At 45.6% G+C, this 14003-nt stretch overlaps 1 protein-coding gene across 17 annotated transcripts in view; it reads right to left on the bottom strand.

The window, feature by feature from the left end:
- Positions 1-14003, bottom strand: part of LOC105472909 (solute carrier family 8 member A3) — a 141489-nt gene that overhangs the window by 17939 nt on the left and 109547 nt on the right. For 10 of the 17 annotated variants that reach the window (XM_011726508.3, XM_011726511.2, XM_071099964.1 and 7 more), the window contains one exon: positions 2032-2138. The exons of 4 other annotated variants lie outside the window; for them this stretch is intronic. In XM_011726508.3, coding sequence (XP_011724810.1) covers positions 2032-2138 — 107 coding nt within the window. Of the gene's footprint in view, positions 1-2031; positions 2139-6041; positions 6577-14003 lie in introns of those variants that run through there. 3 more of the 17 variants (XM_071099967.1, XM_011726515.3, XM_071099969.1) reach the window with 3 other exon arrangements.

Below are 14003 nucleotides of genomic sequence, written 5' to 3'. Positions count from 1 at the left end.
TGTCCCCAAACTGGTTTCCTCAATGTGAATTATCATGGATCTGGGGCACAAGGTGATGGAAGTTTCTGTTCATCTCTGGGTATCTCAACAAAACATAGCATCTTTTAAAAACAAATCACCCAGGGAAGAAAAGGTTCCTTGAAATTCACTCCCCTCCAAAGACTGGCTCTTTGTCATTGGAGAAGTTGCCTTTTGGGCCTGGTTCTTCCTATGTGGTTTCTTCTGGTCCTTCATGGAATCACAATGGTGGCCAGCAGGTCCTACTAGCGAGCCAGAATTGTAATTTTCTGCTTTGTTTTTCTTTTTCTTCTTTTTTGGGGCAGGGGGGAGATTGGGGGAGGGGAGGCCTAAGAACTAAATGCTCTAAAGGGTAAAGAGCATTTACCTAAATGTCTCTTCAGATCCTTTGACGATCCTGCTACCTTCTGTGGATGTGCTTGGCTTTGCCATTTATAATGTAGTAGACTGACCCGAGGGAGTTTGTAAGGCACAGGACTTGCTGTGCATTTGTGGAGTGTGTACTTTACAAGTACAATCACATGCCACATAAAAACGTTTCACTCAATGACAGACCACATCTACAATAGTGGTCCCATAAGGCTATATACTACCATATTTTTACTGTACGTTTTCTATGTCTAGATATGTTTAGATTCACAAATACCATTGTGCTCCAGTTGCCTGCAATATTTAGTACAGGTACATGCTGTACAGATTTGTAGCCTAGGAGCAATAGGCCCACATAGTGCAGGTGTGTCGTAGGCTATACCATCTAGGTTTGTGAAAGTACACTCTATAATGTGCCCACAATGACAAAATTGCTTAAGGACACGGTCCTCAGAATGTATCCTTATTGTTAAGTGATGCATGACTGTACATTTTTATTTCCTCTTTGGGTACTTCTTTTGACATCTTTTTATACCTTGCTCATTGGACAAAAGACAAAGCTCATTGATTGTCAAGAGGCATTTTTGGGGAATATTTCTGTTGGCCCTAGATGTGGGACCCCAGGGCTGTCTACAAGGTGTGAGCCTGTTTTTCCACTGCAGGAACTCTGCTGTGGGATGGGATTGGGGTGCTCTGTGACCACAGGCATAGAGTGGAGGGCATGAGGGACGGCTTGGAAGGGGAAGGAACATTGCCCTCAGTACTGGCAGCTCCCTGCTCCACAGTATGATCTATTCAGGAAAGGACTTCCTGACTTGCCTATTGGAGGCCATGGGATGTATGGGGTCATTGAAGTGGAAGGCAAAGGTTCCATCCGCTCTGAGAAGCCCCCTGGACTTCTTGGGGAAGCTTCCATTTGGGTCAGGATGATCTCCACCACTATTGTAACTCTCTACCCCCACACCTGGGTGTTCTTAATAGGAAACACAGAGGAAGACAAATGGGTATTTGACCTAGATCTGGAACTCAAACTTGTACTTTCAGCTTACTCAAAGTCAGGAGGAGAAACAAGTCTTAATAGTAGCAACATGGCAGATAAGGTGTGCTTATCCTAAAGCCTGCTTTTGGGAGGGGAATGAACTATAATCCAAATCCATTGATTCTCAACTTCCTGGGATTGTAAGTTTAGCCCTGAGAATAACTGCCCCGTGGAAATCTGTGTTGAGAGCCTGTTTGTCAGTGCTGCTCTTCTGCCTGGTGCTGGGCTATCTGGTCCCCTTTCCCCCCCAGACACCCAGCCATTCAGGAGAAGCCAAGAGTTGCACATGATACTCCCAGCATTTTGACTCTTTCTTTCCCCATACTCATTTCCTCATCCCAGAAAAATTACCACTGGTCTTGAGCATCCCTTGTATGGATGCCATGTGTCAGGCTGGCAGGTGTTAGGACAGAGCTGGGGGCAGAGAGAGGACAGAGGAGAGGGAGGAGTGAAAAGAGAGCAGAAGAAAGAGCAAGAGAGGAGACAAAGGAAAAGGAACCAGAGAAGTGGAAGATAAGAGGAGGAGGAGACAAATGGTTTGGAGAGGAAGAAACAGAAGAGGAGAAAAGAATGTTAGTGTTAGTGTGGAGGACAGGGTACTACACCTTTCTGAAAACTCATATCCACCATGCGGGGGCCCATCATCTCAATGAAGTAATTCTTGTTTTTCTCATACGCCTCATCATCAATTACCTTGATGTGAATTGTTTTGCTGTGGATGGAAAAATAAGTATCATAAGCAAGGAGTAGAGTGTGGGACAAGTCAGTCAGGAGACAAAAACAGGAAGAGAAGGAAACAGTTAAAAGATTCAGAAAGGTCCAAGTTTCAACCAACACCACAGGGGCACGGAGGAGAGTGGCTGCCCGTGGACCCCTCCAGCCTCACCGGGCTCCTCCTGGGCTTTGTGCTGCTTCATGGCGTGATCATATTTGAAGACTGAAAAGAAAGAGCTCAAGCTTCACAGGCGAGGGCTCTGAGTTCTAATCCTGGATATGCTGCGTAATCTTGGACAAATAATTTAACTGATAAACAAACAGGATGAATCACGCTTACAGCATCCCAGGGCAGTTGTGAGAGCAATGAAATAACATACACATAAAGGCTCGGCCATGAAGGTCCTCTTATGTTTGCTTCCTTATCCGCCTTGCTTTTGGGACAAGGGAAATTTTTTTGACTTTTACAGTCAGCTGACATTGATCCAAATGGTTTATTTCATAAGAGCAGAAAGGGACAAACTGGTTTGTGGAAATCTTGCCCAGAAATAGTAGAACTTCTCTTTTTCTGTATGGCAGTGACTATCTCAGGGGAGCTGGCAGGAGGGTTGGTGGGGCGGGGCGGTGGTGGATTTGGCTCATGTCACACATTCTGGCAATTCACAGCGGGCCTCGAAAGCTGCTGACACTGTCTCCAAACAGGCTTCTGCAGTCACAGGGATGTGCCGGCTGGATCACATTAACTCTAGGGCTCTCAGAATTATGATTCCTTTCTCAGTCCTACGACGATCTCGTGCCTAGCACAATTGTATTGCTTTTCATGTTAAAAGGTATTATTTTGTTAATATAAACATTTGAAAATATATGCCAATTTTAATCACCCTGTTCTGCATTTCTTCTTCCTTCTTTCTTCCTTTGTTTATTTATTTATTGGAGCTTTAAAAACAGATGTGGACCTGGGTCTCTCCAGATGGTTGCTTACTGCAGGGACATTTTGGGACCAGTTCCCAGGGAAGATGTTTAGACCTCTCCTGGTGGGTGTGAGACACTGCTAGGTGGGTGGGTGTGGAGCTGGGTCTCCCCTCAGTTGTGGGAGTGAGGAAGCCTGAGCAGGAGCCCTGGGCAGTGGCCATGGGTCTGCACACCCTTTCAGACTCTGCTACCCCGTGACCTGGCCTTGTTGGAGGAGACCGAGGCCTTCAGCACCTCCTTTTATTCTATTTTTATAAAATAGGAATCTTTACATTCTAAACGGGGACAACCTCCCTGCCCTCCTGAGCTTCCCTAAGTCACCATTAGACCTTTGGATATCTACGGAGCCTCCAGTGTCCACACTGTTGATCCTGCAGAATCAGATCTGGTCCTTTGATCCTGAAGTGAATGCAACAGCAGTTACCAAGACACCTGGCCCCTGCCACCCCACCACACGGACTCCAAACCCTCATCACTTGCCACACCCACCCCAGTCATGGACAAACGTGGCTCACCACCATAGAAAGTGTGGCTCTTCGACTTGTGAAAGGCCATGATGCTTTGGCCTTCCTTCTTCCAGGTAATGGAGACAGATGACCTGGATTCAAATCCCGCCTCCACCCCTCACTAGCTGGGTGACCTTGGGCAATGCTCTAAAGTTCTTCAAGTCTCATGTGTAAGGTCGAATAATAGCACCTACTTTGTGGTGTTCTTAAATGAAATAATTTACATGAATTGCTGGACAGGGTTTGTGTTCCCTATTAAAAGTTTCACAAATAGCAACCATTATCACTAAGAGTAACAACAATCCCAGTTTGGTGGTTTGAGAGTAATGTGTAAGGAAAGCTTATCATCTTCAGCCATTAAGTCAGAAAACTAGGGGAACTCAATAAATACAGTTGGTGAACCAAGAGGTGGTTCAAGCTGGAAATAGAAATCAGGTCATGAAAGGTTTGGATAAAACAGTATGATAAATCCTAAATGGACTATTACAGGGGTTTGGAATGTTAAGCGTGGTAACAGAAAGCAACCCCCATATTATCTCAAAATCTAGCCCATGCCCCTATCAGCAATGAGCTCTGGGCTGGACAGGCAACATGTCATGTGACATAGCATGACTTGTGCTATTTTGATTGACATCTTAGGTGGGGACAAGAGATGCCATTGACATCTTATGTGGGGACAAGAGAAATGAGGACAGGTGTTAACTAGTGGCAAGAGTAGCTTAGGTTAGCCAGCTGGAACCACCATCGGAGCAAGGAATGAATGGAGGAGGCAGGGTATAGGATTCTCCCATTGAGATCATTCCCAGGAAGGGCATCACTGTTGGGACTTATGGTATTACCTTGCCTGGAGGCTAGAAAAATCCCTTCCAGCTCCTGAACACTGGAGAAAGTTCTCACTTCTGCTCAAGTCACAAAGGAGGCTTTAAGTATAATACGAGTCACCAGCCAGATCTTGAGTTTTCTTTCCAAACTTGTTTTTTCCCATTTCTGTCAATGGCACCATCATCTAACAAATTGCCAAGTCCCTAAACCTGGAATCACCCCTCATTCTTTCCTTGCCCTCAGGTCTCCCTCTCTTCCCCAGCACAGTTAATTTACTACCACCCTTCCTTCTGCCTTTAAGACCTAGATCAAAACACCATCTCCTGGCCGGGCGCAGTGCCTCCCACCTGTAATCCCAATGCTTTGGGAGGCTAAGGCAGGTAGATCGCTTGAGGTCAGGAGCTCAAGACCAGCCTGATCAACATGGCGAAACTCTGTCTCTACTAAAAATACAAAAATTAGCCAGGCATGGTGGCGCATGCCTGTAATCCCAGCTACTTGGGAGGCTGAGGCAGGAGAATTGCTTGAACCCAGGAGGTAGAGGTTGAGTGAGCCGAGACTGTGTCACTGCACTCCAGACTAGGCGACAGAGTGAGACTCCTTCTCAAAACAAAACAAAACAAACACTAAAAAAAAAAAACACCATCGCCTCTCCCTTGGGCTTTGCAATAGCCTCCTAAGACATTTTCCTCTTCCTGTCTTTGCCCTCTGTATTCAATCCCTTCCCCACGTTATAGCCAGAGTTAACTATAAAAATGCAACCCAGGTCCTATCATGCATCCTGTAATTGTAGCACATACAGAACCCTGACCATGGCCTATGGAAGCTTGCATGATCCAGTCACTGTTGACCTCTCAGACCTCATTCATAACGTCCTCCCCTTGCTTGTGTGCCCCAGACACACTGGTCTTCCCAGTCCTCAAATCAAGCCCTTTCCCACCTAAGGGCAATCCCCTTGCTATTCCCTCTGCCTGGGATGCTCTTCATAAGGGTCTGCGCTTATCCTGATCCTTTGGGTCTCTGAGTAAACATCACCTCTTCGGAGAGGCCTTCCATGGCTACCTTATCTAGAGGACTCCCAGCTCTACCACTTTCGGGCACTCAACACAACCTGAAGTTAGTTAGTTACTAAGTTAGGATGTAAGCTTTGCAAGTACAGAGAACTTGTCTTTTTTTAAAAGCCTGCAGCATCCAGTATTTCCAGGCAGTCTCCCGTTCAGTGACTAACCAGACCCCACTCTGCTTACGTCCAAGATCAAGCAAGTTCTTGTCTATCTGACTTGCCACAGTAGTCCCAGTGCCCAGCACAGTGCCTGGCATATAGAACGCCCTCAATCATGACTTGCTGAGTGACTCACGGTGAATTTCTAACACACCTGAGACTTCATAAAATGAATCCACTCATCTTTTTGCAGTAAAAATATGTCATTAGACACAAAAATATTTTGAAGGCTACTTTCATGGAATGTCTGAGGATTCTCAGTGTGACAAAGAAGCTGCAGACCCAGTGTCATGAAACCTAGACCCCCAGTTTACTTAACATACCACATTTGTCTACTCCAAGGAAGATCTCTCCAACAGCAACCCAGGATATAACTTACTGGTTCAAGTGAGGGTTTTCAATTTTTTGGGGGGCTCCCCATTTCCAGTTCTTCTTCCAGCATAGTGGCAGTTACTTAATGGTCTTGGGGAGAGATTATCCTGAGCAGCTACTCCTAGAGCCAGTAATGCCGTCAGAGGCTCCAGGACCTGCACCTGCCTCTCCTCCAAGCTTTCTGCAGAGGGAGGTGCCAAAGCACACAGCGTTCCCAGAACAGACCTGGCTGAGCTGCTGGGGAAAGCTGCTCCTGGGAGATCTTCTATCAAACAACCTGCAGACGATTAGGAAATGCATGTCTGGGCCGCCTGGCTGGCCTTTTAAAATAGTCCTTCGCATTGAGGACATTCAAATCAGGCCTCTGATCCTCAGGGTACTGCAAAGAGGAAGGGTTCTTCTTAGCCACTGAGTTCTTTTAGAGTGAAAATGGGAGTAAGCAGCATTTATTAGTTGAATGGATGATTAATACATTGGAGGAGGCCTTCTTTATACAGGAAGGAAGAATTCTAAGATAATACATATGTTTACATTGTGTTCACCATAAAGAGAACCATGAGAAGAACTTTCTGATTTCATTCTTCTTATTTATTTATTTATTTAGACAGGGTCTCACTCTGTCACCCAGGCCGGAGTGCAGTGGTGTGATCATGACTCACTGCAGCCTCGACCTCCTGTGCTTAGGGTGTCCTCCTGCTTGAGTATCTGGGGCCACAGGTGCATGCCACCATGCCCAGCTAATTTTTAAAAAATTATTATTGGTAGAGATGGGACCTCACTACGTTGCCCAGGCTGGTCTTGAACTCCTGGGCTCAAGTGGTCCTCTCACTTCGACCTCCCAAAGTGCTGGGATTACAGATGTAAGTCACCATGCCCAGCCTCTTATTTCATTCTTACTTCTACTGTATTAACATAGATATTATGATTACTTACATTTTATTTTATTTATTTATATTTGAGACATAGTTTCACTCTGTCTCCCAGGCTACACTGCAGTGGCATAATCTGGCTCACCACAGCCTCAACCTCCTGGGCTCAGATGATCTTCCCACCTCAGCCTCCTGAGTAGCTAGGACTACAGGTACCTGCCACCATGCCTGGCAAAGTTTTGTATTTTTTCTAGAGACGGGGTATTACCATGTTTCCCAGGATGGTCTCAAACTCTTGGGCTCGAGCAATCCACTGGCCTCGGCCTTCCAAAGTGCTAGGATTATAGGTGTGAGCCACTGGGCCTGGCCAATTATTATTACTTCCATTTTAAAGAAGAGAAAACAGATGCTCAAAGAGGTTAAGTAACTTGCTCAGTCGCACAGCTATTAAGCAGCTGAGCTGGGATTTTAGCCTATGTCCTCCTATTACACCTACAGCTTATTTCTTATGTGGGTGGGTAAGCTCTGGATATCATTCCCAAGCTGCAGCCACAGTGAGGAGACACAGAATTTCTGCACTGAAATCCCAGCAGCACAGGCAGGTAATAAGTGGATCTGCCTCTGTATTGTGTCTTGAGTAGGTGGCCTGCTAACCCTTCAGCCCTCCCATGCCAGAAATAATCTCTGAGTACAGGCTGGGCGTCTGACTCTGTGACCTCTTCCCGCCTGATTTCTACTGAATGACTCTTTACCCTGTCAAGAAGGGTTCCCTTTCATCACTTCTAAATGTATCCTTGCTGCTCCAAGCCAGCTAACGCTCACAGAGCTGCCTTGACCCGGGGCAGCTGGACCGAGCAGGTGAGGAGCTGCGAGCCTTTCCATGGGAGCTTTCAGAAGCCTCACATCTCTGTGCTGAGTTCTTCTTGTAGTTTTCTTTATCTTCCCCGTTGGGTGTCCCTGCCCCATCTATTCCCCTGCCAGGTTTCTGGCTCTTTGAACGTGGACTGAACCCCCCACCGCTGCCTGCCACCAACAACCCAACACTGACATTTCCCTGACCCCTCTCCCAAGGTCTGAGGGGAAGGCCCCTGTTCCATGAGAAGGCTTAAGGTCTCTAATTGGTGTTCTCTTTAAAATAAGTGTGTCATCTGGCCCTGAAAGCTGTGCTTCTCAAACTTTAATGTGCACATGAATCACCCGGGCATCCTGTTAATGTGTGGATTCTGATTGGGTAGATCTGGGGTGGGGCCCAGAGCCTGCCTTTCTAACAAGGGCCCAGCCTGTGCGGATGCTGCTGGCCCATGACCAAAAGATCCCTTGGAGAAGTCTTTCTGTCTCTATTAAAGAGCCAGGGAAAGAGGAGCAGCAGCTTGAATGCTAGTGCCAGTCAAGAATGAGGGGCTGGAGTCAAAGTCTAGCATTTCAGCCAAACGCTAGACTAATTAGGTCAATTCAGACACTACATCTTGAGAGGGACTTTGGAGTACATCCAGAGTAGGGTGACTAGGGTGTTGAGAGATCTAGAAACCACATTTCAAATTAACTTACTAATATTTACGCAGTGCTTATTTTGTGCTAGGCAGAGCTCTAAGCATTTTGCTTATATTAAGTAATTTAATCCTCACAACTAACCTATGACATAGGTAGAGGCCAGGCCAGGTGCTATTTTCTCTGCACATATTATCTCATTTAATATTCATAATGACCTATGAGGTAGGTGCTATTTTTATCCCCATTCCCACACATGAAGAACCAGAGGACCAGAAAAGTTAAGAGACTTGCTTAAGGTTATAACTAAATAAGTGACAGAGCTGGGATCTGAATTCAGATAGTGTGGCTCTAAAGATTTTGCATCTAGCAGCTACTAATAGTTTAACAACCAATGTGTACAATTACTAAACATTTAAGTCAGCTCTTGCGAGCTGGTAGGAGTCTGCTCTGGTACACCACCAACACTGTCAGATTCTCCCAATGTGTTTGAGAAAGATTATGGTGGGAAAGAATAGTTCTGATTGATTTACAACTTATTTTGCCACATGCTAGTGTTTGCTCAAAGTGTCTGATGAAGTGAGGCAAAAATGTGCTTATTCAAAAAAGTCTTTGGGGGAAAAAAAGGCTTCAAGATTTGGCTTTTAAAAGGATTATGGGTGAGTGGGGAGGCAGAGTTTCTAAAATGGTCCCCTAAAGATGTTCTGCCCTAATCCCTGGAATGTGTGAACATGCTGAGGTATCACTCCTGAAATGTTACATGGTACCACAGTTACCTTTAAAATAGGGACATCATCCAGGCGGGCCTGATTGAATCACATGAGCCCTTAAAAGCAAAGAACTTTCTCTGGCTAAAGAAGAAGGGAAAGCCAGAAAGATGCGAGCCACAAGGAAGATTCAACATGCTGCTTTGGTTTGAAGATGAAGGGTGTCTTGTGAACAGGAACATAGGCAGCCTCTAGGTGCAAAGAGAGGCCCCTGGATGACAGCCAGCAAGGAAATGGGAACCTCTGACTTCAAGCCACAAGAGACGGGATTCTGCTGTTGGCCTGAATGAGCTTGGAAGCGTATATTTCCTCAGAGCCTCCAGATAAGATCCCAGTCTGGCCGACACCTTGGTTTCAGCCTTGCGAGACCTTAGACAGAGAACCCAGTCAAGCCTGCCTGGACTTCTGAGATACAGAACTACAAGATAATAAATGGGTATTGCTTTAAGCCTCTATGTTTCTGACAATTTGCTACACAGCAACAGACAACTAATATGGAAGGCTTATTGATTTTATGGAGGCAGGAACCTGAGCTAAATGATCTCTTGGAACTAGCCTGCACCATCTATTTTGTGAGCAGAAAGAGTGTTTCAGGGTGTGTGTGAGAGCGTGCACAGACTCCCCTTTTGCTTTGGTATCTATTCTGGACCCTCCTTTGAGCCCTCTACTGCATGCAGCTTCTACATACCTGTGACTAGCTGGACTCATCAGAGATAACCTACTGAGGATGTGGCTTCCCCTAGGGAAAGTGTAGGAATATTTTGTCTCTACTGACCGTAAAGACCGGACTGCTGGACATGTTTATGGATGTAGACCCACATATTTGAGGACTTGATGCACATTCTGTTAATTCTGAAATGTCTGGGTTTATAACTGGGCATCACAACCCATGGGTACCCCTCTGCGCTCCTAATTATCCACTTTCCCAGTGCCTGGAGAGCGTGTTACCTGTGGCTAGAGGGAAAGAGACATCTGAGGTAACTGCATGATTATGGACCTAGGATTCAGGGTATGATCAGAGGCAAGGCAGTGCCAAAAACCTCAAAGGGATCACTCGCTCTGTTTCCCAAAGATCAGGGCAACATGAGGGAATTTCTAATTTTTTGGACATTAGTCTTTTAAAGTAGATGCCTTTTTTTTTTTTTTTTGAAGGTTGTCACGCCTTGTCGGGTAGGTCTACAGGGTAGAAAAGATTTTAAAATCACAAAATTTTATTCTCCCCTTCCTTTCTTAGAGAATAAAGACTTAATCCTTCATCCTAAGACTTGGAAACTCTCTGTAATGTCCATCCATCTGTCCATCCATCCATCCATCTCTGCAACCTGATCTTTTCCTTTCTTTTCTTTTCCTTTCTTTTCTTTCTTTCTTTCTTTTTTTTTTTGTGAGAGGAAAAAAAAAAAGAAAGCTCTGTCACCCAGGCTGAAGTGCAGTGGCATGATCTTGACTCACCGCAACCTCTGCCTCCCAGGCTCAGATGATTCTCCTGCCTCAGCCTCCCAAGTAGCTGGGATTACAGGCATGTGCCATCACACCCAGCTAATTTTTGTATTTTTAGTCAAGACGGGGTTTTGCCATGTTGGCCCGGCTAGTCTCAAACTCCTGACCTCAGGTGATCCATCCTCCTTGGCCTCCCAAAGTGCTGGGATCACAGAGGTGACCCACTGTGCCCGGCTCAGGCTGGAATCTTACTGTCCAGACATGCAGACATTTACTGTGCCCTGCCTCCCAAAGTGCTGGGATTACAGGCATGGGCCACCACGCCTGGCCTGCCACCTGATTTTTTCAAATTTTTCCACACAAACTCTGCACTTCAATTCTCTTCATTATGCCCCAAACATGTCATTCCTCTGCTCACCCCAAGAATCCTTCCTTCCTTCCCTCTTTCCTTCCTTCCTCCCTTCCATAATGAAGATTTCCCTCCTTCTTTGCTGCCCTATAGTGGGAAGTGCTTTATATTACTGCTTATGTGTGTATTCACGTGAGTGGGGGTATGATGGATTGGGCTGAGGGTTAGGAACATTGCACTCTACATTAGAGGGAGGATCTGGCCTTCTCGAAAGTAGCCTCTATATGAGTATTGCCCAGTTATTCTCAAAAGGGAATTTAATCTTCAACCTTCATATCAGTGAGCCTGTGAAGGTTTCATCTCTGCATGTGACTCAGTTACTTACAGTTCCATTTGGGCCCCAAGTTTGTCCTGACTCACTTCAAGGCGGCTGGGGTGGAGGAGACAGGAATATTCATGACTCCAACTCTCTCTTTTTTCTAAGTCAAAAGATGTAAATATATACAAGCATGCCAGTGGTCTGGGAATAAATGATTGCTGTGCCCTGAAGTTGATAAATCCCCTTCTTGGAAAGGCAGTGAGAAGAATCTATAAAATCATTTTATTTAACAGTGTGTCTTTTCCCAGCACTGAAGAGAACAAGTGGCTGGTTATCTGATTCATGGCTTTAAAGATGTTGGATCTCTCTGTCTTGTCTTCTGTCACTGCTGGGAATCTCATTTTGAGAGAACAAATTTGATCCAAGCAGAAAAGAGAGAAGTTTGTATTGTATACACATGAAACGTTGGGTCCAAGCAAAACCTTCTAATGATTAGGAAGAGAGAGGAGCTGGCTCTTCAGGACTTGCGTCAGATGCAGTCAAAACGCCCTGCCTTCCACCCTAATTCTCTGTCCACTCAAGCTCTGAGAAAGCCCATATTTCTGGTGGATAATTTCTAGAGATCCTTGTAAACAGCAAATCCAGGAAAGACTGCTGTCCTTGGGTTGAGCAGAGAAAATATTTCAATTAGAGACTTAACTGCATGGGAGATTAGCTGATTCTATAGACATTTTCTTGACTGAACCAATCAGGGACGTCACTAAAGCAGAGCTGCAGCATTGCACAACCGCACTGGGCTCCAGGCACACAGAAGCCAATGAGAATGCTGCCCCCTGGTGTTGTGCAGCGCAGCAGCACTGGATGACAGAACAGCCTGCAGGTTGCATGTTAGCTCCTGTCACCATTTGGGGTGTGAATTGCGGATCCCAAAGGGGTTGTCAGAAATTTCCACCTGTGAGAATTCTAAATGACTTGTTTTCCAATTCAGAGTTCTTCCCTTCTTCTCCCAGTCAAAGGGGAAATTCTTGTTTTATACCACCTGGAGACAATGTAGGGCCCAGGCCACTGAAGGGATGGAGGCAGTGGGCCTAAGTGCTTGTCCCAGCTCAGCTGCAGGAATAGTGGATCCTTCGTGCTAATGTGACAATCTAGCCTGCTGCTAGTTTCACAGAACCTGGTGGCCTTGGAAGGAACATAGTAGGCAAACTTCTTGGGAGATAGACTTTAAAAGCAGAAGCTGAGATTTTCACAAAGGTGGGGAAGGGAGACAGAAATCCTACTTCCTTTATGCTTAAAGGTCTGACGTTATCCTTATGGTCAAAGCAAGAGGCTGATATAGAACAGACAAGCATAGATCCAGGACAGGGATCAGGGTGAGACTAGTAAGTCAGAGGTGCAACATTTAAAGGTATACCTAAAAACTCAGTAATCAAGATCAATAATATGTTAATGCAATGATTTTTAAAAGTTGGAATTAATGCAACAAATCCATGAGAAACAAAATATCAAAATGTTAAAGATAGGTTCCTATCCTGCCCTTGCTGACTCACTTCATTTACCTCACCCTATCCCTAACCCTAGGGAGGCAACTCTAGTGGTCTTCTGATGCCTTGTGGTGTAATAGACAGAATGACACCAGGTAAAGAGCAGAGTCTGAGTTCCGCTGCTGCTACTTACTTACTAGAGTTCTCCTAAGCCTAAACAAGGAAGACAAGAGCCTGTTTCTCTTTTGAGATTGTTATGGGTCATGACATGAACAAAAAAAATACAACTCTTGTTTTTGGAAACTGCAGGTCTCCTTCAACTGTGTCTATGTGCGTGTGTGTGTGTGTGTGTGTGTGTGTGTGTGTGTGTGTGTGTGTGTGTTTAATATAACTAGGGCTTTTAGTTCACCCTCCAGAGCTAACCCCTTAAGCCTTTCAGGAAGCCAGACAACATTCTCAGCCTTTCAGGCTCTCTGTTCGTCTCTTCTGTCACTCCTCACAGGCCCTTCCTTGTCTTCTCTCTCACCAAAGGAAGTACCTGCCCTTCGCAAGAGCTCAGCTCACATGTGCCTGCCCAAGGTTTGCCATAGGCCACATATGTTTCTTATCTTTAGACAATAGGGAGGAAATGGGAGGAGGGTGGAGTGTCTTCTTTGAGGACATTGCCTTTGAACTACACTCTGGACAGGTGTTGCCCAGTTTTCTCTGGCCCTCACTTTTGCCTTCTGCCTTGTTGGGCTTGCATGAGTGGCGTGCGCCTATTTGTCAGCGTGGTCCCCCTTGGCTTGGAACCCTCTTCTCTGCCACATGACTCTACTCAAACCACTTTCTCTTCTTATCTGGCCTCTTGCAATAACTACCTAATTTATCTCCCTGCTTCCATTTCTCTTAGCCTGTTATGGTCCATTCTCCCCTCAGCTGGAGTGCTTAAAAACAATTTTTTAAAAGAAAGTTGTAACATGCTGCTCCCCCACTTAAACCTTCCATAGGTTCCCATTGCACTTAAAATTAAAACTGAAACTGCACAATCCAACCGAGGAATTCTGAAACTTTAGCATACTCGGAATCATCTGGAGGGCTCGATAAAACACAATGTGGGGCCCCATCCCAGAGTTTGTGACTCAGCAGGTCTAGGTAGGGCCTGAGAATTTGCATTCCTAACAAGTTCCCAGGTAACACGGATGCTGCTAGCTCCAGAACCACAGTGAGAACTGCTGATCAAGCCTGCAAAGCCTGACCTTGCTGCCCTGACTCCC

Source organism: Macaca nemestrina, chromosome 7, assembly GCF_043159975.1.
Source record: "Macaca nemestrina isolate mMacNem1 chromosome 7, mMacNem.hap1, whole genome shotgun sequence".
Classification (NCBI taxonomy): domain Eukaryota; kingdom Metazoa; phylum Chordata; class Mammalia; order Primates; family Cercopithecidae; genus Macaca; species Macaca nemestrina.
Note: the sequence above shows the minus strand (reverse complement) of the source record. Positions and strands in the feature narration are given on the sequence as shown.